Source organism: Rhinichthys klamathensis, unplaced genomic scaffold, assembly GCF_029890125.1.
Source record: "Rhinichthys klamathensis goyatoka isolate OS25496 unplaced genomic scaffold, OSU_Roscu_1.1 h1tg000013l_1, whole genome shotgun sequence".
Classification (NCBI taxonomy): Eukaryota; Metazoa; Chordata; class Actinopteri; order Cypriniformes; family Leuciscidae; genus Rhinichthys; species Rhinichthys klamathensis.
Genome location: NW_026606565.1, coordinates 159,902 through 187,502, shown reverse-complemented (window position 1 = coordinate 187,502; position 27,601 = coordinate 159,902). Strand labels below are relative to the sequence as shown.

At 36.8% G+C, this 27,601-nt stretch overlaps 1 protein-coding gene across 6 annotated transcripts; it reads right to left on the bottom strand.

The window, feature by feature from the left end:
* Window positions 1–316: 316 nt before the first annotated feature.
* On the bottom strand, window positions 317–27,601 carry ttyh1 (tweety family member 1). 6 transcript variants are annotated; one of them, XM_056270556.1, is made up of 15 exons: window positions 27,395–27,601; window positions 22,254–22,423; window positions 17,866–18,095; window positions 15,745–15,856; window positions 13,448–13,788; window positions 10,866–10,961; window positions 10,539–10,611; window positions 8,764–8,839; window positions 7,340–7,395; window positions 6,623–6,715; window positions 6,426–6,518; window positions 6,176–6,315; window positions 4,383–4,550; window positions 2,182–2,260; window positions 317–923 (listed from the first exon to the last, which is right to left on the bottom strand). In XM_056270556.1, the coding sequence occupies exons 2-15, from the start codon at window positions 22,386–22,388 to the stop codon at window positions 840–842; spliced, it is 1,776 nt and encodes a 591-aa protein (XP_056126531.1). In that variant the 5' UTR covers window positions 22,389–22,423; window positions 27,395–27,601; the 3' UTR covers window positions 317–839. The 6 variants fall into 6 exon arrangements, with proteins under 6 accessions (XP_056126531.1, XP_056126539.1, XP_056126522.1 ...); XM_056270564.1 differs by lacking the exon at window positions 27,395–27,601 and adding an exon at window positions 27,240–27,380 and having other exon boundaries at window positions 317–928; XM_056270547.1 differs by lacking the exon at window positions 27,395–27,601 and adding an exon at window positions 27,240–27,379.

Below are 27,601 nucleotides of genomic sequence, written 5' to 3'. Positions count from 1 at the left end.
CCATAGAAACTCATTTTTTAAGGATTAACAACAGGTTGATAGCCAAGAGAAGGGACCAATGCAATTTCATATATATATATATAGATGTCTTGAAGACCTCTGGCACACACAGACACAGATGGTGTTTGCAAGATGTCCTGATGATTATTGCTGCTTACATTGTGGCCATTGCATTGCAATTGGCAAAACGCAGTTGTATTGCTCAGAGCCAGCAGAGGAAACACACACTAGCCCTCAACAATTTTTTACAGGTTTTTTTTTTTTTTTTGATCATCAAAATGCATTAACAATCAAACGTTTATACAGTGAATATATATTCATATATTTATATTATATAAATAAATAATTATATAGTGTCAGAGGGTATACAAGGTAATACAGAATTTCCACTTATAAAATAGGGTCCTGTCAAATAGTAAAAAAAAAAAAAAAGAAAGGTGAAGAGAAAACTGCATAATCATACAAAGAAATTGTGCCATCGCCACTATGCATCTGTGACTACATATAACAATATAAAAACTCCAAAATAAAGTGGTTATACATTTAAAAATAGACCACTACTGTAACGTCAATACCATCTTGTTTCCACCAGCTATATGTACAGCATGACACTAGAGGGAGAGGAAGTGACAGGATCGTACGACTAAATGAAGCGGATGGCTTTATCTGTCACTCACTTTGTAAGTTTGTTACACCCAAAAGACTCAATGGTACTGACGTTACACACAGATATTTAACATCTAGAGTTTTAAATTAGTCTCTCGTCTCATAAAGTGTCCATCCATATGAAAACTAAACCTTGCTATATATCTTTCTTTTCCTACTATACAGAAAAATAATTAGTGCGAGTACAGGTTTCTTGAATGGGAGGGGTTGGGGTGTGATTGACTGGCGCCGTAGCCAGTCAGCATGCTGGGAGAGTACTGTACTTTCAGAGAACCGCATGGAAGTATTCGGAAGAGGAGCCAGATCCACAAGAGGAGGAGCACAAAGAAAGGAAAGAAAAGTAAATATTAATTTTAAAATGAAACATTAATAAGTGCATATACAGTATATATCCTATTTATCCTACAGTTGTTTTTTTTCACATTTGTTCACATTTCTTTCCACAATGTTGCAAACTCAGCCAAGCTTCTATAAACAGCACATTTTTGTTTACTAAAAATGTGCTTTTAAACCGATTTAAATGAACCGGAAACTATTTCTGTACGACAATGCAAATGTTTTTCTGTAAACTATTAAATTCCGTTTAAACAATACTCTTCTGTAACACTTTACTGTTCAAAAGTTTGGGGTCAGTAAGATTATTAACTCTTTCCCCGCCATTGACGGAAATTTCCGGCTAGAATTGTTTGTTTAAAAGCAGAGGGTCTGTTCTTTCTTTTGATATATTGATATATTTGGTATATAACACAATATTCTGGGAGCCATGAAACTTTTGTGAAAATTATCAAAAATTCTGCCGGTGGCAGGCAACATTTTTTCTCAAAAATGAAGAGTTAATACTTTTATTCAGTAATATATGCATTTCAATTATTAAAAGTGACATTAAAAACATTTATAATGTTACAAAAGATTCCTATTTCCAATAAATGCTGATCTTTTGAACTTTCTCTTCAAAGACTCTTGGAAAAAATGATATCGGTTTCCACAGTTTTCAACACTGATAATAATAATAAATGTTTCTCGAGCAGTAAATCAGTTTATTAGAATGATTTCTGAAGGATCATGTGACACTGAAGACTGGAGTTATGATGCTGAAAATACAACTTTACCACCACAGGAATAAATTACACTTTATTATATGAATATATATATATATATATTTTATATAACAAATATTTTATAATATATTTCACATTATTACAGTTTTTACTGTATTGTTGATCAAATAAATGCAGCTTTGGTGAGCATAAGAGACTTCTTTCAAAAACATTCAAATATCTTACCAACCCCAAACTTTATAATGGTAGTGTACACGTTCCACAAAACACGCAGGACTTTTATAGGATTATATTAGAAAAGGGCAAAAGCTTGTCTGATAATATGGACAGATGGCGATTGGTCAGTAACGTTTTAAGGCGGGGCTTAGCGAATGGTCATTCGGTCTGATCTGTCTGTTCGTGAGAATCATGAGAATGCCACAGATTGCAGTGATGTCACAAAGACAAGGGAACTCACAGAGGGGGGTGGGGACTGCCTGTCACTCAAAGGCAGGTTCTCATAACCAGGGTTGCCATTGGAGGAAACGTTTGGAGTCCTGCATAGAGAAAGAGAGAGGTGCAGAGAGGAACAAGGTAAAGGGGACAATGGAGAGGAAAGGAAGCGGACGGCAAAGAGACGGAAGAATGACATGCCACAGTACGGGACAGAGAGCAGGGAAGGACGAGAGCCAGGATCCAGGGTGGAAACAGGAAGAGAAAAGGTGGAAGAGAGTTAGAGAGATGTGACATTTTCACTTTTAAGAACCTTTAGAATCTAAGAGGACAGAGAAGGATATTTAAAAGAAGACGAGAATGCAAAAATATATATAAATATAAATTTAGTATATAGAATTTGGATTTATTTCCTTTTTAAAGCACATGGAAATGTGAATGAAGTGAGAAAAAGTGTTCGTGTCAGATCTAATGTTATGAAAATAGCACATGATCTTTACAAACAGAATAATTGAAAGAGAGAGAAACAGGGAATGTAATAAAGCAGGGAGAGAGAAACTGCCAGGCAGATTGCCATAGATTTGAAAAGAGCGATGTACTTTGGACAGCATGATTTTTGACAGCGGACAGAAATATCAGAGGGGGCGGGACTTTACCTATATTGTGGATCGTCTCTGATTGGTGGATCTAAGTCTGTCTTGCAATGACGGACAGACCAATAGACAGACACACAGACAGACAGACCTCTGGACTCATGTCTGTTTTTTTTGGCTGGACTGTGACATATACACCTGTCTGTGTGTCTGTCTGTGTGTGCATGTGTTTGTGTGTGTCTGTCTGTCTGTCTGTGCGCTCCATCTAACACCTACCTGTCTACCTGTCTGTGTGTGACTGGAGCTTTATGTGTTTGTCTGCCTGCATAACACTTTCTATATTTGTATACATGTATGCCTATATATATTTGTATATTTTATAGTGCAAAGGTCATTCATAACACAACCTAGATGCTGCTCAAGCAAGGAACTAGAATATGTGAGTTTCTAATGCCTAGACATATGGAAGACTAGAAGTGCCACTTAAAAATACTCAATTTAATAATTAAAAAATTAAGATGTACAGATTTAAAAGTGTTTATTTAATTCAGGTTTAAAAATGTACCATTAAAAAGTTTGGGATCGCAAAGTCTGTTATGCTTACCAAATCTTATGAATAATACAATAAAAAACAGTAACATTGTAAAATATTATTATATATAGTGTTTTCTATTTTAATATTTTTTTCAAATGTAATTTATTCCTGTGATGGCAAAGACAAATTTTGTTACTCAGTTACTTTTTATGGAAAATAATGTGTTGCATTACTTTTGTGTCACTTTTGCGTACTTTCACACCAATAGTGCAGAAAGAGCCCTCTGTCTGACAGGGGCACTTAAAATCGTCCTAATAGAGATTAATCGTCCTTCCGAAATTATTCTAATTTGCTGATTTAGTTCTCAAGAAACATTTCTTATTATTATCAATGTTGAAAGCAGTTATGCTGCTTAACACTTTTAATATTTGTGGAGGCCAGGATTTTTTTTCACAACTCTTTTATGAATGGAACAGAACAGAAGAAAAGCGTTTATTTGAAACAGAGATCTAAAAACATTTATATAAAGGTATTTCCTTAAAATTTTTATCAAATGAATGCATCCTTGCTGAATAGAATACAATGGTAGTGTAGTGACAAATGATAAATTAAATGTATTATGTTTTAAACTTGATTGAAAAATGGATAAAGAAAATGTAAATGGCCAATGTTTTTTCTAATCGCAAGCTATTAAAGTGTTGTTTTATTGCATTACATTTAGCATTTCACATTTCACAACTCTAACATTTCAAACTTAAATCAATTACATAGTTTTAAATATGTCCGTTTAATTGTCAGTTTGAAAAGTTATTTATTCATTTTGTTTTATTGTTCAATTTAACTACATTTTATATATAAATTGAAAACTTATTTATTAGCATTTTTATTTTGAATTAATTCATTGACATTTGATTCCTTCATTTTATTTTTAAGTGGCACTCCTAGTACTCTACTAGTATTTACTTAAGTAAATAATTAAGGAGAAAATTCGAGGTTCTGCTGTTGAGCTATGTGTGAGTGATGTGCACAACCTTGTGTTGGTTTATGGGTAGGGTCATTCTGTCTGTCTGTCTGTGTGTCTGTGCATGTGTTACTCACGGTAACGGAGGCGCGCTAGAAAAGGGGGGAGTCCAGCCGGCCCCCTGGTAACTATAGAAGGGGGGCAAGGCCCCTCGCTGGGAGCCCGTGGCCGTCGGTCTACGTGCCTGATGAGAAGTGAAGGGGTCCTCGCTTTCGCTGTCGGAGTCCTCGTATTCCTCTGAATCACTATGCCACCCAGTAGGAATTATGGAAACATGAAAAAAAGTGGGGGAAAAAACACCTCATGAAATAAGTATATGCTTTATGTGCTTTCTGTTATGTGTGCATTTGCAAAAAAACAAAGGCTTTAAAGACATTTACTGAAAAATCTCTCTTAACTACAGTACATACATGTTGATATTGTCATGAAATAAAATAATCCCAGTCAAGAAGGTAATCCTTTAATCTGTCCCGCTCCTCTTTGCCATTTCAGTAATCTATGCATCTGTCATCTACTGTCTGTGCAAATGGAGTTTGTGCTCTGAACACAATTTTACTGCAATTAACAACTGCAGTCACCTCTGTTACTTTAAACAATTTGATTTGCCAACATCAGGCACTTCGAGGGAGTGTACCAAGTCAGGCTGAATCAATAGTAAGTGACTGAGCTTTCTGAACTAATGGTAATAGCGACATTAATACCATATCCAGATAAAAGGAGTGAAGTGCATTTAAGCACTAATGCCCTTAAGTTGAGATCATATTTCTCTCATCTGTGCATTGCTGATAAGAGCAGTTGTCAGTGTTTATTCTGTTACCACAGGCCCATTTAAGTCAAACCGTACTGGACCTCCATTAACGTTCGGCTGCATTTGTAGTTGAGGATGATGGAATCATGTAATTTGTTTTGCATTAAAAATCTGGAGTTTTTCAGGTTCCTGGCGAGCATTAATCTCTATATTCACATACATCGACATAGATATAGACTATGCATTCCTCAGTCTTGGAAGATTTTTTGTTTGTTCATTTTTTTCTGTATAAAAGAATAGCATTTTCCAAACTGGGGTTTGTGAGTTGATGAAGCAAATAATTAATTAAATCATGTAAATGTAAAATTGTAAATAAATAATAATAATTTTAAAAACACACACTAAAAAAGATTAAATATTTTATTTGTTTACATGGATGTCATGTGACCATTAACTGACATCAGAGAACCATGAACATGCAAATGTGTAAATTATTGAAATATTAACTTAAATCTCATCCCTAGGAAATATTTAAGGTCAAATGGGTTTGGCTTTAAAAAAAAACAAAGTTTGGGAATCCCTGAATTATGACTTTATAACTCAAAATTGGCAGTTTATATCACGCAATACCAAGGAACAAATTCAGAAAAGTTGCAATTACCTTTTTTTTTTTTTTTTTTTTACTTAGTGGCAGAAACAAGCTTCCATATATACAAGATACTGGGAAAATTATATATATATATATTTTTTTTTGTTAACGTTTCACTTAAATGGTTATAGTTATAATATGCTATGATAGAATTTGTAAAAAAAAAAAAAAATGTATTTAAGAAAAATGCAAATTAGAAGCAGTTTAAGACTTTTTAAAGGCACATTTCTGTTTCTTGATTTATAACACACTCTCTAGAAATAATGTCTATAATAAAATTAATACCAATTAAATAATTTAAATATATATATCGCCATATGATATAGGCTATAAACGAATATTTACTTCAAGTGCAACACTACTAGTTTTATGTAGCTCATCCGTCTTCACATTGTCGGCATGAATATAATCGGAAATGCCATTTCTGAAAAAAACAACAGATGGGATGTTAGACGGGGTGAAGTTCACCTAACCTGTGGAAACTCCTCCAGGCTCCAGGGAGGGAGCAAAGAATAGCTGTGAACGCCAAAGCGGAGAGAAACGAGTACAGGGAAAGATAGAGCAACCCCTCCATCCCATCATAGCACAGGCCTTTCAGAGAGTCAACATAATCCTGAGAGAGCGACATGAAAACAGGGAGGAGATTGAGACAATATAAAAAAGTATAGCTCATCAACCTCACTTGCAGTCAGGCTGAGGTGGAAAACCGGTTGCTATGTTTACCTTGTTCAGCCCTCGACAGTTGAGGAGTGCTACCAGCTGGTGGAAGTTTCCCTCAGTGGTGTTGAGGATCTGCTGTACCTCCCTGAGTGACTTCTACAAGGGAAAATAACACCGAAGCTAAGCAGTGTGTTGTGATCCACTTTACTGTACGGCTGCTATTGATCTTTCCTGTCAGTTTGAAAGCAGTGTTAACATACCTCTGCCTTTGGGAACCGTGGGAGGGAGTCTCTCTCCAGACTGGAAAGGTGAGAGTGGATGCTGGAAAGCGCTCTCTGGGACTGGGTCAGTATCTTATGCCCGTTCAACAAACAGAATTTCAACGATTTAACAGAATTTCACAGGCTAAAACCTGTAACTGCATTTCTGGTCTTAAGGCATGATTCACACCACATGCATTTCAGCCTCTTTATGAGAGAGAACATACTCAAATGGATTTATGAAGCAATATAATAATTTCCAATGGCTAAAAAAACAATTGTATCATTTATGGACTATATTAAAGGAATATTCAATACAGTGACTCAGAAATCATTTTCTTTTCACTAGAGCGGCAGTTCTATTACACAGTCAGTTTGAAACTGGCCTTTCATTTTCACATCAATATTGTTATTTCACTGTCCTTATAATTTCATTTATGGCATCAAATTCCTTTCTTCATTCATCGGTCCCTCTAAAATACACTGTCAGTCTAGGTCTTGATTACAAAATCTTGATTACAATGTCATAATCCTCTTTATTCTGTTCATCCCCACCGTGACATAAATGGCATTGCTTTTTAATCTTAATCTGTGCTTTGTGACATCATTATAATTCTTTATACTTGGGGAATTCTGCCTCGTGATATCATCAACATTCTATTTTTTGCTGCTTTAGTAATCTCTATGACATCACTGCCATGTAACAAGATTGCGCACCTGTTGAAAAGGGCTGCTCATTTTCCTGCTGCAGGTTAGGTAATAATCCAGGATTTCTATTTAGAGAAAAGAGAGAGCGAGGAAAATAAAAAGATTCAAGGCGTGGGTAAGACTGTGTATGCGTCAGAGATGAAGGCAGATGGACAGGTAGCTCTGTTCCAAAACTTAGTGAGTTGCCTCTCTGCCTACATATGCAGCTGCCTTCCAAGTGGCTGTTCACACAGAAGCATTTTTGCATTCCACTGTGCTTTCCATTGTTTTCTATGACAACATCATAGACTGTAAAAAAAATGATGGACGTAGTATCCGTGACGTTATCCGTAGGTTTCTGAAGAGCGTTTTTTGAAGCCCAAAGTGGGCGGAGCCAGCCGTCGCCATCTTGGCTGCGTCAACAATGCGTCAATGGACGTCACTCCCGGATAACCGAAAATGGGGGGGATTAGCTGAGGTGATGTGACGGCTAACAGACAGCAGATAAACGGCTAGTAGTGACAGCAGCGGCAATCCACCTGTCACTCAAGTGGCCACGCCCTTAATTATGCAGAACTTTAAGGCTTAATATAAGTTAAACGGATGAGTTATAAAAAAAATTCACCCCCCTCACAGTTGTCATGAAGGGCAAAATTACCTATATAGACCAAAACCACTTTTTGTACCAGGCTGTAAACATTTTTTTCTGCTGTAAAGTTGGGCATTTTCACATGGGGGATATATGGGATTGACTCTCGTTTGGAGCCTGTCTCTAGAGGCCAATCGATGAATTGCAATTTAAGTCACTTCCGTGTTGGATTCAAGAGAGAGACCGGATGGTTGCCGCTTGGTCAACATGAACTAGACGGACATGCTTGACAGATATTTTAGCATGCAGATTTTACATTTACCGTTGTTTGATGAATTTTTACAATTTTGCATTCCACTTTTTTGCGTTTTGATTGTTTTCTATGTCAACATTAACTAGACAGACAGGCTTGACAGATATTTTAGTAGGCAGCTAAAAATATGTTTACATTTACCGTTGTTTAACGAATATTTCGCGAGCAAAATCCAAGTCATTTCATTAGGAATCCACAGGATCAAGATTTTCCCATGAGGGTGAACGATTTCTCCACACGGATTTTGCAACGGGTTCAAGTTGGTTACAAGGATTCGTCATGTCAACCTACAGAATTTGACTTGTTTTGAAAGTGACTTCTGTGTGAGCGGGGCTTTGTGTATCGCTACACTTTTGACAATAGACAATGGACCTTTTTTACCCATAATAACCTTAATTACCCCAAAGTTGAAAATTTGCTAATGACACAGATTGTGCCTTTTTGAACAGCCTTCACGTTGGGACTATAACTGATGCCCTACAATGCTGCCAATGTAGGCAACTCAATAAGTTTTGAAAAAGAGAACTTGCGTATGAAAGAGCTTTACAGCACCTGTGCTTGTCCTAGAGTTGAAGTGAGTGGAGTTAAGCACAAATGTGTTTGGGTCAAAGCAAAAATCACTCAGGGCCTGAGAAAGACAGAGAAAGGGATAAAAAAAAGAGCAAGAAAGGGAATTGAGCAAAAGCAAATACAGAAGAGAGATGTTAACAGTGTGGCACGGTGACCAAGTGACATACTTCCCTCAGTCTCACTTGTCCCATTGCTCTGACTGCTATTGATCTAGAGTATTCAATGACACATATGCAAACTGCCTTATCCTCATCTTTTTTCTCATCCCTCAACCAGTTTTCCGATCTTTCCTCTTGTCCACTCTGCACTGTCTCTTTAACACACACTTTAATTAATCAAAGTGAATAGCACTCAATATTACCAAGAGATTCACAAGAGGACTAATTTAGTCCTCTTGTGAATCTCTTGGTAAAGAGGGTCAGGAGAAAGAGAGAGAGTGAGCGCCTGAGAGAGGACAGGAAAACTGAGTGTGTGTGTGTGTGTGTGTGTGTGTGTATTATAAAGGGAAGCACTAGGCAATTGTTCCTGTTGGCTGGAACTGGACAATGAAACTCTTGTTTAGAAGGCCAGCAACTGCCATCTCGTCCTGTCACTTTCTTTCTTTCTTTCTTTCTTTCTTTCTTTCTTTCTTTCTTTCTTTCTTTCTTTCTTTCTTTCTTTCTTTCTTTCTTTCTTTCTTTCTTTCTTTCTTTCTTTCTTTCACATCATCGGTATGGCCATTAAAGATTTTGGTTGAGTTCATTACTGGTGACCCATAATATTTATCCTTCAAATATACACTACCCTTCAAATATCTGAGCTTGGTGAACTTTTTAGTTTTAGTTTTTAAAAGAAGTATCTTATGCTAACCAAGGCTGCATTTATATAATAATAATAATAATATTGTGACAATTGTTTACAACTTAAAATAACTCTTATATTTAATTTATATTTACAAATGTAATTTATTCCAGTGATCAAAGCTGAATTTTTTCAGCATCATCACTCCAGTCTTCAGTGTCCCATGATCCATCAGAAATCATTCTAATTGTCTGATTTGGGGCTCAAGAAACATTTCTTATTATCAAAGTTAATATTTTTGTGGAAATAGAAATATTTTGTAACATTATAAATGTCTTTACTGCCAATGTATTGCCTTTTTGCTGAATAAATTTATTAATTTCTTCCCCCAAACTTCCCTTACTTACCGTTTTGAACAGTGTATTTACATCTGTAATTTTACATTTATATTTTCATATATTTTTGAAGTCCAGCTGACCATTTACTGCTGTATTCCTCTCAGCACACTCACTCTCTTCTTTTTCTTTTTTTATTGCTTTTAAGATCTCTTGTGCTCATCTTCAACACAGCATCCATGTTTCCCTTCTTTTTTCTTTTTCTTTTTTTACAAAGAAACACAGACACTCAGATTCACAAGCATTGAAGCTTTAATCTCTGCCCTATTTTCCTCCCTTTTTGGGATTGTGCCATGACTGCTGAGTTCCCAGAGTGGAAAACATTTTTCATTATAAAACACGCACAAACACACTCTATTCCTCTCTTCCTCTTTCATAAGCAGACAATAAGTGACTGCATCTTGGCTGGTGTGACCTTTGAAAACTTAAAGTCACATTCACAGAACTTTGGCTGGACACAAATGCCTCTGCAAAGCGAGCTGACACACTCATTCACACACAGATGGCGGTATTCTGTGCTGGACGTCCGCTTGCGGAGAGCTGTTGTTTTTCTTTCGGGCTAGATGTTGCTTGAATACTCACCACCACTGTGGCCGTCTCCAGGCCGAGAGAACCCCAACTCAGAAACAGAGCCAACCAGGCCAGCACTGTCATCCTGCAAATGCACGCACACACACACACACATTTTCACCATCTGCCTCTCTGTGGCTGAGTGGGTGTCAGTAAGCAAAAATAAAACTACCCTTTTTCTGTACGCATTTTCTATCTTAGGAAATTCAGAAACATAATATACATGATAAAACATTACTATGAATGTTTATGTTCTATTTACATTATGCAGGAATGCTGTGTGCATATCAAATCTACCAGACACTCACTTAAAGCAGTTCAGAAATGAGTGTAACTCACAGAATAAGTAGCCAGCGGGCCTGTTTGGCTAAACCCAGAAGAATAAAGAAACACACCACCAGATCCAGTAAAAGCAGCAGCACGTACGACAGCCACCTAAACAACAAACACAGAACAGACATTTTCAGAACATCTTCAATACAGTGCTTTTCAGACAGTGAAATCTCAAATCCTACACACATTTTTGTAACACCTGCCAATTCCAAATAAACAGAAAAAAATAATAATAATAATACTAGAAACCAAATTAATTTGGCACTATTTTTTTCTTATCATTTATTAATTCCTCATATTTTCAATTGTATAATTTAAAAAAATATATTGCCATATTCAGCTCTGCTATATACTGATGTGATGTATAGATATATATATATATATTTTTACAATACACACACAATATATATATATTATATATATATATATATATATACACTCACCTAAAGGATTAGGAACACCATACTAATACTGTGTTTGACCCCCTTTCGCCTTCAGAACTGCCTTAATTCTACGTGGCATTGATTCAACAAGGTCCTGAAAGCAAGCTTTAGAAATGTTGGCCCATATTGATGGGACAGCATCTTGCAGTTGATGGAGATTTGTGGGATGCACATCCAGGGCACGAAGCTCCCGTTCCACCACATCCCAAAGATGCTCTATTGGGTTGAGATCTGGTGACTGGGGGCCATTTTAGTACAGTGAACTCATTGTCATGTTCAAGAAACCAATGTGAAATGATTCGAGCTTTGTGACATGGTGCATTATCCTGCTGGAAGTAGCCATCAGAGGATGGGTACATGGTGGCCATAATGGTCAGAAACCATGCTCAGGTAGGCCGTGGCATTTAAACGATGCCCAATTGGCACTAAGGGGCCTAAAGTGTGCCAAGAAAACATACTCCACACCATTACACCACCACCACCAGCCTGCACAGTGGAAACAAGGCATGATGGATCCATGTTCTCATTCTGTTTACGCCAAATTCTGACTCTACCATCTGAATGTCTCAACAGAAATCGAGACTCATCAGACCAGGCAACATTTTTCCAGTCTTCAACTGTCCAATTTTGGTGAGCTCTTGCAAATTGTAGCCTCTTTTTCCTATTTGTAGTGGAAATGAGTGGTACCCGGTGGGGTCTTCTGCTGTTGTAGCCCATCCGCCTCAAGGTTGTGCGTGTTGTGGCTTCACAAATGCTTTGCTGGATACCTCGGTTGTAACGAGTGGTTATTTCAGTCAAAGTTGCTCTTCTATCAGCTTGAATCAGTCGGCCCATTCTCCTCTGACCTCTAGCATCAACAAGGCATTTTCGCCCACAGGACTGCCGCATACTGGATGTTTTTCCCTTTTCACACCATTCTTTGTAAATCCTAGAAATGGTTGTGTGTGAAAATCCCAGTAACTGAGCAGATTGTGAAATACTCAGACCGTATTTCCATTTGGCACCAACAAGCATGGCACGCTCAAAATTGCTTAAATCATCTTTCTTTCCCATTCTGACATTCAGTTTGGAGTTCAGGAGATTGTCTTGACCAGGACCACACCCCTAAATGCATTGAAGCAACTGCCATGTGATTGGTTGATTAGATAATTGCATTAATGAGAAATTGAACAGGTGTTCCTAATAATCCTTTAGGTGAGTGTATATATATATATATATACAGTATATATATATATATATATATATATACACACACACACACACACACCGTTTCAAAGTTTGGGGTCAGTAAGTTTTTATTTTTTTTATTTCTTTATTTAGCATAGATGCATTAAGACTAAAAGTGACAGGAAATACATTTATGATGTTAAAAAACATATTATTTATGTTTCAAATAAATGCTGTTCATTTGAACTTTGAACTCTATTCACCAAAGAAATCTGAAAAAAATGTATTTCGGTTTTCGCAAAAATATCTAGCTGTTTTCAACATTGATAATGATAAGAAATGTTTCTTGAACAGCAAAACATCATATTAGAATGATTTCTGAAGGATCATGTGACACTGAAAACTGGAGTAATGATGCTGAAAATTCACAGAAATAAATGACATTTTAAAATATATTATAAAATATAGAAAACTGTTATTGTAAGAATATTTCACAATATTACTGTTTTTTGAGTAATGATGCTGAAAATTCAGCTTCGCCATCACAGGAATAAATTACATTTAACAAGAAAATAGAAAACATTCATAATTAATATAATTATGCAATTAAATTAATAATTTACTGTATTTTGATCAAATAAATGCAACCTTGGTGAGCATAAGAGACTTCTTTCAAAAACATTACTGAGCCCAAACTTTTGACCAGCACGGGTCAGAGTATCAGTCTTACATTTCAATATTTTAATCAGTTTCAAAGGATTGTATTATGGACAAACAATATTTTCTTTGCTCTTTTACAACAAAGAACTTTTATGGACCGTGACAGTTTAAGCTTCAAAAATCTTGACTAAGAATACAATTATTCAAGGCATAGAATATGGCCCTTTTGAGCATATTGTTTTACGATATATTTTTATCAACTAAATATCAACATCTATCAACACTGAACACACAAATCTGCTTTTGACATCTCCTCACCTATAGTCTTCATTCACCATGAGGGTGTTGGCTGCCCAGCCTGGGGAGAAGGGCGCAGGAATGCTGTTGGCGGATGGACTGAGAGTGATGGCTACAGAAGGTGGGGCTGGGGTAAGTGCTCCTACTATGCTTTCGCTTCCATTCGCCCTGTAAAATCCATCACCGACGGGAATCAGACCTCTTCCCAGAGTCAGGTTGGAGAGGATAGACACGACCCGCTCTGAGAGACGCCTGCAGGAGCGTGTGGGCACGAGCGCCGGCTTATGTCCTCCAAACACATCCTCCAAAGAGGTCAAGGGTCCTGAGACAGACTGCTGCAGCCCGGCCACGGTGTCTGAAACCTGGACATGCAAGAGGAGAAGATTATAATGAAATATTTCACTTTGAATGGCATGAACCCAATGCATTTGTACCCAGATCTGATTTATGAACATACTGGCTTAAATACAAAATTAAAGGGTAACACTTTACAATGAGGTCCCATTAGTTGACATTAGTTCATGCATTAACTAACATTAAAGGGTTAGTTCACTCAAAAATTCTGTCATCATTTACTGTTGTCCCAAACCCATAAAACTTTCATTCATCTTCAGAACACAAATGAAAATCTTTCTGATGAAATCTGAGAGCTTACTGTCCCTCCATTGACAGCTACGCAACTACCATTTTGACTCTTCAAATAGTTTATCGTAAAAAAAAGAATCCATATGAATTGGATTAGCGGTTTATTCCAAATTTTCTGAAGAGAGTCAATTGCCTTATATGATGAACAGATTGAATTTAGGCTTTTTTCACATATAAACCTTGATCAGCAAACATAAACATTCAACCGAACCTGCTTGAAGCGCGAAAACAAACCTCATTGGTTCCTGCCGAAGCTCAAACGTGCTGAGTAACATGAGAATGAACCTCATTGTATACTCGCACAACTGATGTGTGAGTTGATGAATATTTAAATGTGAATAAAATCCTAAATTCAATCTGTTCATCATATAAAGCGATTGTGTCTCTTCAGAAAATTTGGACTAAACCGCTCAATTCTTATGGATTAGTTTTACAATCTCTTTATGAACTTTTTGAAGCGTCAAAGTGGTAGTAGCATAGGCTGTCAATGGAGGGACAGAAATCGCTCCGATTTTAATAAATGTGTTCTGAAGATGAACAAAAGTCTTACGGGTTTGGAACAACAAGAGGGTGAGCAATTAATGACCGAATTTTCATTTTTGGGTGAACTATCACTTTAACAATGAGCAATACAGTTACAGTATTTATTAACCTATGTTGAAGTCGGCATGAAACAAAAGTTGTGATAGTCTATTGTGACGCATATACAAGTAAACCGGCTTTTCGAGCAAGAAAAAATATAGGGCGGGACTTGATTTTGTTCGTCGGGATTTGATTGGATCGTTGGACTGTTGCGGCTTTCTGTTGCTGTGATGTCATGTGAGTGACGTCATCAGAGAAGAGAAGAGATGTCGCTGCAAGAGGGAGGGGAAGTTTTTTTGATTAAAGATTACGACGGCACATGAATTTATAATAATTACTGCAATATTCCATTAAAAAAACCAAGAACAGTCAAATTTGATTTCATTGGGCCTTTAATGTTATTAACTGTTCATTGTTAGTTCGTGTAAGCTTAGGCCCATATTATCACAACATTTGATTTTAATGATGTATAGTAAACGTTGAAATATAAGATTACTAAATACTTTACAAAAGAAAAACACTTGTAAAGTATTTAGTAATCTTATATTTCAACGTTTCCTATACATCATTAAAATCAAATGTTGTGATAATATGGGCCTAAGCTTACACGAACAGGGTATTGTAAAGTGTAACCTTATTGTAAAGTGTTACCAAGAAAAGAATAGCGGAAAAGATGTGTGGGATAAAGGACAATGGAATGGAGTGGAAAAAGTGGGAATGAATGGAGAGGGTCTTATAAAAGTACAGTAGAAGTAAAGTAGGTCATTAATCACATTGACACACATTCATCGATTGACCATATGAGCAACCAGCCAAATCAATACCCGGAGAGGATTTTATCTCACACAAATGCATTCAAAGACTCTCTCCGTCCCTCTCTCTCTCACACACACACACACACACACATTCAAAACAGATAAGACTCATCTGAATTCCCCTGTTCGGTTATAGCAATCACAGTGTAATAAAATCATGGAGTGTGTTTGCTGAACATCCTGTATTTCTTTTGGTCCCCTGGCGCTTCAAAAGGAGATTGATGGAATAAGCTTTTGTGTATGTATGAGCGTGTGTGTGTGCATTTCTGTTCTCACCAGAAGATCGATGGAAGCCAGCGTGTAATTGGCAGTGAGCAAGGATGAGGTCAACTGATACATCCCATCATTCGCCTCACTGTTGCCGTAGAAACCAATGCCTATGGCAACACTAAAGCAGAAATATGAACAAGGAAACAAGGAGAGGAGACAAAGAAGGAGAAAGTGAGAGGGAGGAAGACAGCATAAATAGAGAATTGAAAGTGAGAAAGAGAAAACCAAATGAGACATATTTAATCTAGTTACACGTATACACTACCCTGCAAAAATTTAGGGTTGGTACGATTTTTAAATGTTTTTGAAAGAAGTCTAATGCTCACTAAAAGGCTGCATTTATTTGATCAATAATACAGGACATTTTGTAAAATATTATTCAAATTTAAATAACTGTTTTCTATTTTAATATATTTTAAAATGTAATTTATTCCTGTGATGGCAAAGCTGAATAATTTTCAGCAGCTTTTACTCCAGTCTTCAGTGTCACATGATCCTTCAGAAATCATTCTAATATGCTTTTTTAAATATATTTTTGATACATTTCAACGTAAATACAAGTTATTTGAGTATGAAATATTTTCTTACATGTCACTTTAGATCAAATTAATACATCCTTGCCAGTTCTTTAAAAAAAATTAATCTTACTGACTAAAAACAATTTAATGATAGTGTACATATATAATGGTTTTCATGCAAACAGACTAAGAAAAAAGAGCACTGGAATCCAAACCATCAACACTGAAAATCCACTCATTTACATCTCTATTTCACATTCAAATATTCAGATTAATGATTGGACCAGATGCTTGTCCAATCCTTTCCGACCTGTCAAAAATAGCACAGCCCAATCTCTCGCTGTTTGACCCAGATTAAGCCAAAGAAAGCAGAAGAGTGTGTTAATGTGTTTTAAACGATAATTAATATTGCAATGCGAGCAGTAAAGGTGTTTATATGCCTATATGCAGTCCTCGCTGTAAATCAGCATGTAGCTTTTGAATCCCTCAGAAAAAGAGGTCAACATGGATGGGAAGGGGGTGATGTCATGGGGGAGGAACACGTGCCACATCAGAACGTTTGCATCATGAAATCACGCACAAAGCAAACTAAACCAACTCTTATAGAGACAATGATAATTTACACAAGCAATTTATGTGTGACATAAACAGCATTAATACATCATGCTGATGGTTCAGATCAATGAGGCTTGAAAAAGCATTGGGTTTCATATTCATAAATATGTTAAATGGGATGTTTCTGTATAATTGAAGGAAACCATCCTTTGCAATTGTGCATATGAAACAGGTTAACTTAGAAGAAATCATGATATCTTTATCTAATGCAAATCTAGAAATGGGGGAGGGAATACTATTTCGCTTATACAGATAAGGGCAGTTGCTGATAATAGAAGCCCTGAACAGTTTACTGTTTCTGCACTCTGATGTGTGAAAGCACAACATGGCGCGAGTTAAATACAGTGGGGAACATTTCTCTTTTTCACTCATCAGTACTTTCCCACAGGGACTGAATAGATGATGGCAGGCGCTAAATGTCATCTAATCTTTAAATGATGCAAATTGCTTGATCGCTATAGCAGTCATAAACAAGACACAGATGATGTCATCAAAGTCCTGTTGTTGCGCATCAAAAATATAACACAATACACACAGAAATTATGGAGGAGCATTATTATATATATAAACAGTCTTTTAAGCGGACTTTATAGACTTAATAAATAAAAATTGGGGGGATGGAACAAATATTGCTTTAAAATTTTGTAATACATTTTTTTTTTTTTTTTTTTGAGCAAAGAGGCATTTAGATGTACCATCGGTCGGATTTTCACCAAACTTTTCTCTGGTATTCTGGTATGCGAGAAAAATGAAACTTTGTATGTGCTTGTGTTTCCATTCTCCATATTTGCATGTGTGTGAAGTCTAGTGTAACCGCACTTTTACACACACAATATAGATATCATTTTTTGTGTTGCATGATTATGGTGCCACAAGGGCAAAATATAAAATAGAACTTCAAATTCTGAATTTTGACTTTTGAATTAAAAAAATATCCTACTAAAAAGATAGTAATCACTGGCATATTAAAATGACTGTCATTAACAGGTATTACCAACACAATGTGACTGCTGCAATTGATACCCATGTGACACAGCAAATGCCCCGCCCTTTTTTGCCACTGTATCCATGGCCACCGCTGGCATCATCGTCTTCCTCCTCTTCCTCTGCATCCCTGCCCCCCTCGCCACGATGGCAGCAGCAGTAGTGGATGAGGAAGGAGAGAACGACAAGCAACGAGAGGACGAGAGCAATGGCGGAGAAGCTGGAGAGGACCAGGAGAGTCTGTGAAAAGAGAAGATGGAAAACGAGTAGGAACAAAATACTTTTCACGTATTAATTTACAAAGTACTAGCTGGTTTAGCGCGTGACATCAGTTTTTTTAGATGATGTCTTTGGTCTAAGAAACAAAGAGCAGTAGATTGTGAATCAAGTCTTGAATCTGATCATCAAACTCATTTAAGACTTAAGAAAAATAGTCTTTCCACTTCAAAATGTCATGTTTAACTCAATGTGTTATTTGACTTTTTTTCTTCGAAATTATTTGTGAAATTTACTAGCAATTTCTGAGTACGAATTGTTTAACTTAAAAGTAAATCTTTCTTTGGTGAAAACATCAAATTGTTTTCAGTGTAAAAAAACAAACAGACTACAGGCCTACATACTGCATAGCTGCATACCTTTAAAGCACATGCATGTACTATATTGAAACCAGTGTGACATAATCTTATTGGCTAATACAGCATGGATGCTCCACTCAAAGAGAGGGAAAGGGGAGGTATAATTAAAGGTTGCTGTCAGATTCATACACACATTGAACATTCAGGCTACATAAACTATACATCTGCAATCTAGTCCCAATCCATCTTCCTCAGTTTCTCTCACTATCACTTTCTCCCCATGATCCCCATGGTTTCTCTCCATGCTTCCGCTCACTCATCCCTCACTGTTCTCCCCCTTTCTTTCTTTTTATCCACGCCACTGGATCTCTATTAATAATCTGTGACCTACTTAAATACATTCACTGCTTTTCCCTCTGATTCTCTCTCTTGTTTTTTTATCTCCCGCTCTCTCTCCTCTTCGTTGATTTCTCCTCTCTTTGCAATTCCCACTATTACCCAAAAGTATTTCGCTCTTTCGTTTCTACCCTCAACCATCTCTCTTCCTCTCTCACTGTCCGTTATTTTCAAGCACATCTGTCTCTTATCATCTGCATCTTATCTTGTAAATCCATTCAGGCATCCAGCATAATCTGACTTTGTCTCTTCCACCTTTATCCATTTGTGGTGAAGCTATTTCTTTTCCTAAGAGCAATCTCACTGTAGCTGTTTCATTTCTGCATCGATAATGTCACCACTAGCCTGAAAAGACAGATCAACCATGAACTCTGAGGCTGTTTATCAATGATATATTCTTCTGTTAGAGTCGTTGGTTCATATTATTTTATCGTATTGTTTCACGGTGCAATTCCTGGTGAAGAAATACATTACCCATGATGCTGCAGAGAAATATCCACCAATCATAGAATTGCAACAAACAAATGGGCGTCTGCATTAATCGCCCACTACCATAAAGCACTGCAAATGATGTAATCGATTTGTAAATTACTAATATTTTACTTATAATCAACCAGTGTTTGCACTTTTTGTGGGCAGTCGACCTACAATTTCAGTGTGACGTACTTATAACTGTCTTTGCAAATCTGAATATTTCGATTAGGAGAGGAGAAAGTATAATTTTAACAGAAAAGATTACACACTGAAGCAAAAGCATCAAACAGCATGCATCATTTTTGTTTCTATTTAATCTCTTAATGCAGAAATATATATATATTGCTAAAGAGAGATAAGCACGACACACAGCTCGAGAGCAGTGGAGCTTTTATTATGCCGTAAACCGCTTCCGCTTCTTCCGGTCATGCGTATGTGGGGTAACGCAGCACTGTTTTATCATATTAGAAACATTTGAGTGTGATGAAAGTTTTTATAATGCTATCGATATTAGGCATTGTAAATATGGTACTCGCGGTTAATCAAGAAAATGAGATTTAAACAAAAAGACTAACTGTGTTGAGCTGTATAACAATAGTTTTCTGTCGATGAATGTATCCAAACAGTTGCTCACCTGTCTAATAAAACAGATAATTTATTAAAGCGACTTTGGTATTTCCATGGTTTCTACAAAATAAAACCTGAAATCGAGGGTAACGCAGGTATGATGTCATTGATAGGCGACGCACGGACATGGTCCGTGTTAAAGGTGCTTATTTCTCTGGATTGTAACATTCTTAAAAACATTTGGGATAATGTAAGTACACAAATCAACAAAATATATAACATTGTTCTATTTTGATCCAAAAATCGTACATAGTGTTCCTTTAAGTTCACGTCACGTTAGAACTAACAGCGATAGTTTCTGAGAAGTTACTAAAGCAACGAGGCGGCTTTTATACAAGAGTTTAATAAACAAGATATTAATATTTAATAACTTGTAGGCACAATATTGCCATTTACTTTCTACGCTTTTTGCTCTGTCAACAAAGAAAAGCTCCAAACTAAGCCACAGCACAACACACACTAGTTGTGTTTCATTCCTGAATGCTGAATAAATCGGATAAATTAATGATTCAATGACTCATTCATATAGACTGTCACATGTTTTGTTCTGGAATTAATCAGTGTGGTTGAATGAATCTGTTGAATAAATGAATCAGTGACCCAATCATTAAGTTACTTGTCACGACCAACCGGTAAAGATAATGGTAACCTACATATTACGTATGCATGTTATTGAGAAATTACTTCCATAGACTAGGAGTCTGTCTGAAATGGCTGAATCACGGACTTGGATCCAAATTTGAGAACCGAAACTAATGGTACAAAAAACCCCCGACATATTTATTAATATTTTACATATTTAATATTTTCTCAACGAAAATGGAATGTACACATCCTCATTTAAGCCACAGTCACTGCTTCATGGCTACTTTTCTAATATGTTGGACATAGATAGTCATATCTTTTATCAAAATGTAAGTGATGTGGAAACATACACTTAAGTAAACGGATCTCTGTCATAATGGAGTTTTCATTTTTAAATCAGTCCATCATGCTTTTAGTCTCTGATACTGCAAGTCTATGGTTCTTTAGCGACTGACATTAGATGATTTGAGATACAATTTTGAGTCAATTCATCTTTAAACTGCAGAAAGAAAAGTGCTTTGAATGGTTTTGACTAAAACACTCCAGTTTATTCTCTCTGAGAGTGTGTTAGAGTGTAAGAGTGCCGGGGAGAGAGTATGTCATGCGAGTCAACGAGTAAATATTTCTGACAGCAAGAAAAAAGACAACATTACAATTATTTTTAGGGAAAAGCACGGCTAAAGTAGTTCCGGGCAGGTCTTGACCGCATTACAGTTCCATATCACCTCGACAAATGATTTCAGTTATTTTAAAAGTCCTTACAGCCTACAACAGCAAAAGAACCAAAACCCACAATGACACTGACCAAGCAAATAAATATAGTGAACAATAGGATAAAAATGACAAATTGTGTTCATGTTTTTTGCCACAAAATTATGTTTTATTATGTACGGAAAGCACATACTCATTTTCTCCAGCTCTCTCTCTCTCCCACTCAAACGCACACACATAGACACACACTTGCACAGAAACGTGTTGTCAGCACTGCTCTGACGATTTTATCAGTAAAATAGTTTGACAACTTCAAAGCTACATGAATTTCTCACTAGCGAGGTAGATGAACGTACAGTTTCCCTATTAGAAGAGACGCTGCTGCCGAACACTGTTGAGAGACGCACCAGACTCAGGTAATTCACATACGCTTAATCTCTCTCTCTCTCTCTCTCTCTCTCTCTCTCTCTCTCTCTCTCTCTATATATATATATATATATATATATATATATATATATATATGTTATTAACTGCATTAATAACTGCATTAGCCTGCAATCAAGCCTCCGTCACTAGCTCTAAAATTACGTTTTGGAATTAGCAAAGCGTAAGATATTAGTCCCACACACAAGAGCATTTTAAGGACAAAAACCTGACAAATGTCTTGAAATACATCATCTGAAAAATGTTTTGAGGTGCGGTAACTTATACTATAAGCGGAATATTTGACTACGGGCCGTTGAATTATTGAAAAATAATGCAATAATGCGTAGCCACATTACCACCTCAGGTGTGCATTATTATTCTAATAATTCAACGGCCCATCGTCAATTATATTGCATAATATGTGATATAACTTAGACAAAATGACAGGGTGCGAACAAAGGAGAGAAAATAAAGAGCGAGACAAAAATAAATGTGTCTCTCCAAGCCTACCGCCAGTTGTCAGATGTGAAAATTGTTTCTGAGAGTGAGAAATAAGGAAAGGGCAGAGGAGAATTGAGTGTGCTTGAGAGAGTGAGAGGGTTACCTGCTGGTACTCCCAGCTGTCTGGAGTGAACACGCTGTCTCGGGTCTGCAGGGTCAAGTCCAGGCGAGGAATGGCATGGCATAACCGTACCCATACCGATGGGGTGTAGTTGGGGACAGTTGCTATGGCCGCCATGAATGCAGTAAATCACCTCTGTCTTTCTCAAATGTCTGTAATGGTTGAGAAACAATTATTATGATTATTAAAGGTGCAGTACGTGATTTCTGAGAAACACTGTTAAAAGTGTATCGGACCGAGCACCACAACACACTTGTAGCCAATCAGTAGGGGGCGTATACACTCATGATGGGGGAGGAGAGAGTGAGCGTGGGGGAGATTTGAAGAAAGACTGTAGAAAGCAAGATGGCGGAGAGACATTACAACAGAGAAATAACTGGGGAAAAAAGGGTTATGATCAGGCAAGAGCTTTAGGACCCTCGTTAATATTAGAACAACTTTCCAGAGCTGGAGTAAACTATGCGGGAAGGCCGCTTAGTAATATTGAGTAACATTGGTTTTGCTATGTTTCACATAACATTGCTGTTATTGTAATGTTAGCTATAGTAACAGGACAGTTTTGAGTATCATTGTTTGTCTGGAGCTGGTGTGCTGCTAGCATCTAAACAATGAACTCTTGCTTGTAATGTATATATTCTTGTGTACAATGTTATTTTGTTCTTTCTTGTCGTTTGTTTGTCATCTTTGCTTAATTTTTCGAATAGCATTATTTTGCATTGCGTGTATGTGCATTTTGGGGGCGGAGCAGAAATGGGAGGGGGGTGTTTGTTTGAGGTTGATTTCAAATATCAACAGTGTTTCTCAGAAATCACTTACTGCACCTTTAAGAAAAAACACCAAGATTGGACTGTGAGCCAGCTATATATTACATCACTTAAAGGTGCTCTAAGTAACTTTTCTACTAAAATTAATTCTTTTTTTATTGCCTGTGTGTAAAGGGGTTGTAATCACACATTAAAATGATCCACTTGTCGAGTTTTGCTATTACCTCTGAAGGCCAGTATTCCTATTTCTATGTGAAGTCTCCGGGTCGGATTTACCGCGAAATCCAACGGATGTGACCGTGCATGCGCGCTCCCGAGCCTCTCTCCTTATATACAGTCTATTGTAGACGGTCAGGGAGTTACGTCCGGTTAAAGACGCACGTTTTTCGGCTTATATCTCAGTCAATCTTTGATCAATATTCCCAAGACTCAAATCGTTCGTAGTGCTGGACGGGGCCTTTCGAACGAGCCCACCCCCGAGGTCCAACTCGCCCGGCTCCCCGAGTTATAGCCGTTCGAAATCGGGGGTCCCAGCGAACGGCGATCCGGTAGGGGGCATCCCCGAGGCCCGCCACTCTAGCATTCGGGCAAGGGTTCCCCTGGGACCTCCTCCCCCGAATTTGAGCTCTCTGGGTCTTTGCGTTCCAGAGATACAAGCGATTTTCTTCTGAGATCGTGACGTCACCGGCGTCCGCAATTTTGCAGCGCGCCCGATGGTTTTCTGCTAATATCTCCGCGAAAACACCACCAAAAACTATGGAACTTATATGGTTCTTTTCAGCTCGACTAGATGGTCCCAACGAGCTCGATGCTCGCCGAATCCGTCAAGTATTCGCCGAGATATTTGCGTAATAGACGGTATTGTCTATGAGTTCGAGCACGAGCGCTCTTGTAAAATTTGGTTGCAATCTGAAACATCACCACTAGAAGCCGCTAAAAGTTACATAGAGCACCTTTAAAAGTTTTTTTTTTAATTAAAAACAGATTTCAGCTTTTTTACTTTATATAGCCTATATATTTATATATGAAAGTCACATTAAAACCACCCTCAAAAACTATTTACACATCATCATTTATTTTGATACTTTTATGTATAGATTACATTTAAAGTCTCATAAGATGTCCTAAACCTAGATTATGAAATATATCCACTATAATTTTTTTTTTTAAATCTATTATAAAAATATAAATGTATAATTTTTTTAAAGAAAAATAAACTAACTAAATAAAGACTGAGATAAACATAAATTATTTTAATATTTATTGAAATGTTATATAGTAATAAGTCTATATTAGCCTATACTATATCATATTCTGATTTATTTTTAGACGAACATTTTGTAAATTTGTGTATTGCATATATATTACTATTAAAGTCGGCATGAAATAGAAATTGCGTGACATTTATCTGAGTGAAGCGGCTTCTCGAACAAGAAAAAAAAATTGGGCAGGACTTGATTTTGGCCGTCAGGAATTAATTGGATGGTTGTGGTTTGCTATTGCAGTGATGTCATGTGAGTGACAGGTTTTCCCGCCCTCACACCAGCAAACACATCATCAGAGAAGAGATGCCGCTGCAAGAGGGATAAGTTCATTTGATTAAAGATTACGGGGGGTTATTTTTAATAAACTGCAATATTCCATAAACAATAAAAATGGTCAATCTTGATTTCATGGTGACTAATTCTGTACATTATATATATTATGTTCACATGTATGTGAATAACTGCAGTGTGTGGACCACAAGTTTTCACTCATCATTACACTTGTGTACAAGGTTGAATGACAATAAAGTGATTTGATTTATTTACTTGATTTTTATCTTTTGATGTGGGGAAAAAAAGAGGAAACATCATTTAGATGTCTCTGAACAAACCAGAACAAGAAGGAGGAGAATGTAGCAAAGAGGAAAAGGGAATAACATGCGGAAATAACAGGGGAAACAAGGAATAGGTTGAAAGTAGGTTAAGTAGAGACACACACACAAATGTTTTCATTACCAGGACAGAGGTCCACTGGGAAACAACATGGATTAAGTGATTAGATCATCAATGTTAAGAGAAGAGGTTTCTAAGAGGATACTTGAGCAACTGTTAGATCTTGATACATTTGAAACATCATTATGGGGTTTTGGGGGTGGGCGAGTGGGTGCTACACACAAAATCATACCATTCATCAGACATACAAAATAATTACGACCTCATCTGGGGCTATATATTTTGAAATCTTGTTCTCAAGATGGGAAAAATCATTATGATATGATATCATCAGGGTCATTTTTGTATTGTATTTAAATTATGATCTCATGATAAAACACGATGACTTCATCAGATTCTGTATATACAATTTTCAGTAATAACTCATCATAGAGCAAATATTCCTTAACTGATTTATGGAATACATTCCAATAATTTATAACTTGAATTTGTAAAATTCAAATGACCTGGCTAGGTTTTATGCATTTCTACATCACTATGACATAGTGTCTACCAGGTCTACCAAACTCACTACTGTGCCTTTTGCACCACCCCCTGTCCTGCATCAATAAATTAACAAGGAACTGCAGGCTCCATCACAAATATCCCTAACAATAGTGTCTGATGTGTTTTTGTTCATAATGCTGACTGTAGACTATTCATTTACTCTTAGAGAAGACTACCAGCATGCAGTGGGTCAAGACAATAAGCTGGTGAATTGTGGTATATGGTTGGTTGGCACAGCATTATCACAAGTGTCCTCTTCTCAAATGCATATGTGAATAAGAGACAAATTAAAGTGAAACGGTGTTATGGAACGGTTAAACATGCAGACTGTGACTCAGACTGGAACGCTAGCACATCTGAACATGATGTATTCTGTCAGCTTGTTAAAAGGATGGTTCGGATTGCATAACGCAAGGAAAATAATGTGAGTTTGGAAATTGAGGAAGGAAGAACAATTTTGTGCAGAACAATAGAGGGACAAAACATCTTCCATCTTCTTTTTCATTCTTTTCTATTCTGGATTGAATAATGCTTAACATCAATCGTCCATTCTTTAGCTTCACTGTAATTAACCACAACAGAAGTATGATAAATTAAAAACAAAAATGATGATTTGTCATCCAAAGCAAGCTATTTTAAGCTCACTGAAAAGTCATTCGATTTGTTGGAATGGCCATTTCATGATACTATGAGGAAGCATTCATTTTTGAGATTTCATGAGAAATAAAACATAAAAAATGACATTTTAACATAGTGACATGAGTATGACAATGATATGTGTATCCTAAATATGGTAACATGTCCTTGAACTATTTTTCCAACTAAATTTTAATAACAGTAGGGTTTAAAAATTCTGAAGATATGCACTTCCCAGAATTTTTTTGCCAGTGTCATTAATTCAGTAGTCTGATTTAATAAAGAACGAATGAACTGATCATTGGTCACTAAGACTGAACAATGTTATTAATAAATAAATAAATAAATAAAAGCATTTTAATTTCTTATAACTCCATGAATATCCAAAGCCTGGAATGTCTCTTGAAGCAATAAATCTGAAGTAATTGTCCAATTAAAGGCCAATAATGAGGTATGATATAGTTTGACACCATTAACATTTAAAAATGCTATTATATTAGGCCTACTCTGTTGAAATAATTACTTAATCTTGTGTTTGAAATACACATCTGATAATTACATATTCTTTTTTCTGCTTTAGTGGACATTTGTTAGTGCTGCTGTGGCTCAGAACAGATAGATGGCCCAAAGGAAGTTCATAAAGGTCACTGGAGGCCATTGTTTGTGTTTGTATCCACTTGTGTTTAATGTCAATAACTAAAGGAGCGTATTATGAAGGTATTTTTATACAACAATCCACACACAACAGAACTGATACTAATCAAATAGTTATTGATGAAACCTTCAAAATGACCAGAAACAAAATAGGCTAGAACTGATTGATTGCACTTATGTGAGTTGACCCGGTGCGAGAGACCAATCGATCTCTCTGACTGACTTTACTTGTTTATGGCAATCATATTCAACTACGCTAGCGCTTTGTCTGGGCGCCAAGACACATTACATGGATCTTTTGTTTGAATGGACTCATGATTCCCTCGCATAATAAATTAACTGTCATACATTTTCGCACAGACTGACACTGCAAATGAACCGCACAGCGGGCTATAAAATGTTATATCGCACATTTAAAAAGGGTTGCCCACCTTAATTTGCAGCAGCCTAATGTGATGCTTCCACGTCTCTCACGCTCGTGTGATTTAGTTTGCGATTAGATGCTATTACTGAGACAGCTGACCGTTAAAACGGTTTGCATCCTGAGTGATGAGATCTGTTGTATTGGGCTTCAAGAGAAAACTACAGTATTTTCAGTTGCAGTGTGAGCCCAGTCTTTGTGTTCGCTGATAGATGGGAAACAGGTCTTCCGAGAGAGATCGAGGCGAGAATCCCTGAGGGATGTTTTAAGAGAGAGGGATGAATCCTTCAAATCCCGACGCCTATCCGTCGGTTTCACTCTCTTTATTTGAAATCCGCTGAGAACTTGAATCACCGTCCACCACAGTCGCGC

Coding starts and splice junctions, on each gene's coding strand:
- ttyh1 (XM_056270556.1), bottom strand. CDS start 22,388: ATGGCGGCCATAGCAACTGTCCCCAACTACACCCCATCGGTATGGGTA. Junction 10,612..10,865: donor GCCCGCTGGCTACTTATTCT/GTGAGTTACACT, acceptor GTGCATTTGCAG/GATGACAGTGCTGGCCTGGT. Junction 924..2,181: donor GGCAGTCCCCACCCCCCTCT/GTGAGTTCCCTT, acceptor CTGAAAGTACAG/TACTCTCCCAGCATGCTGAC.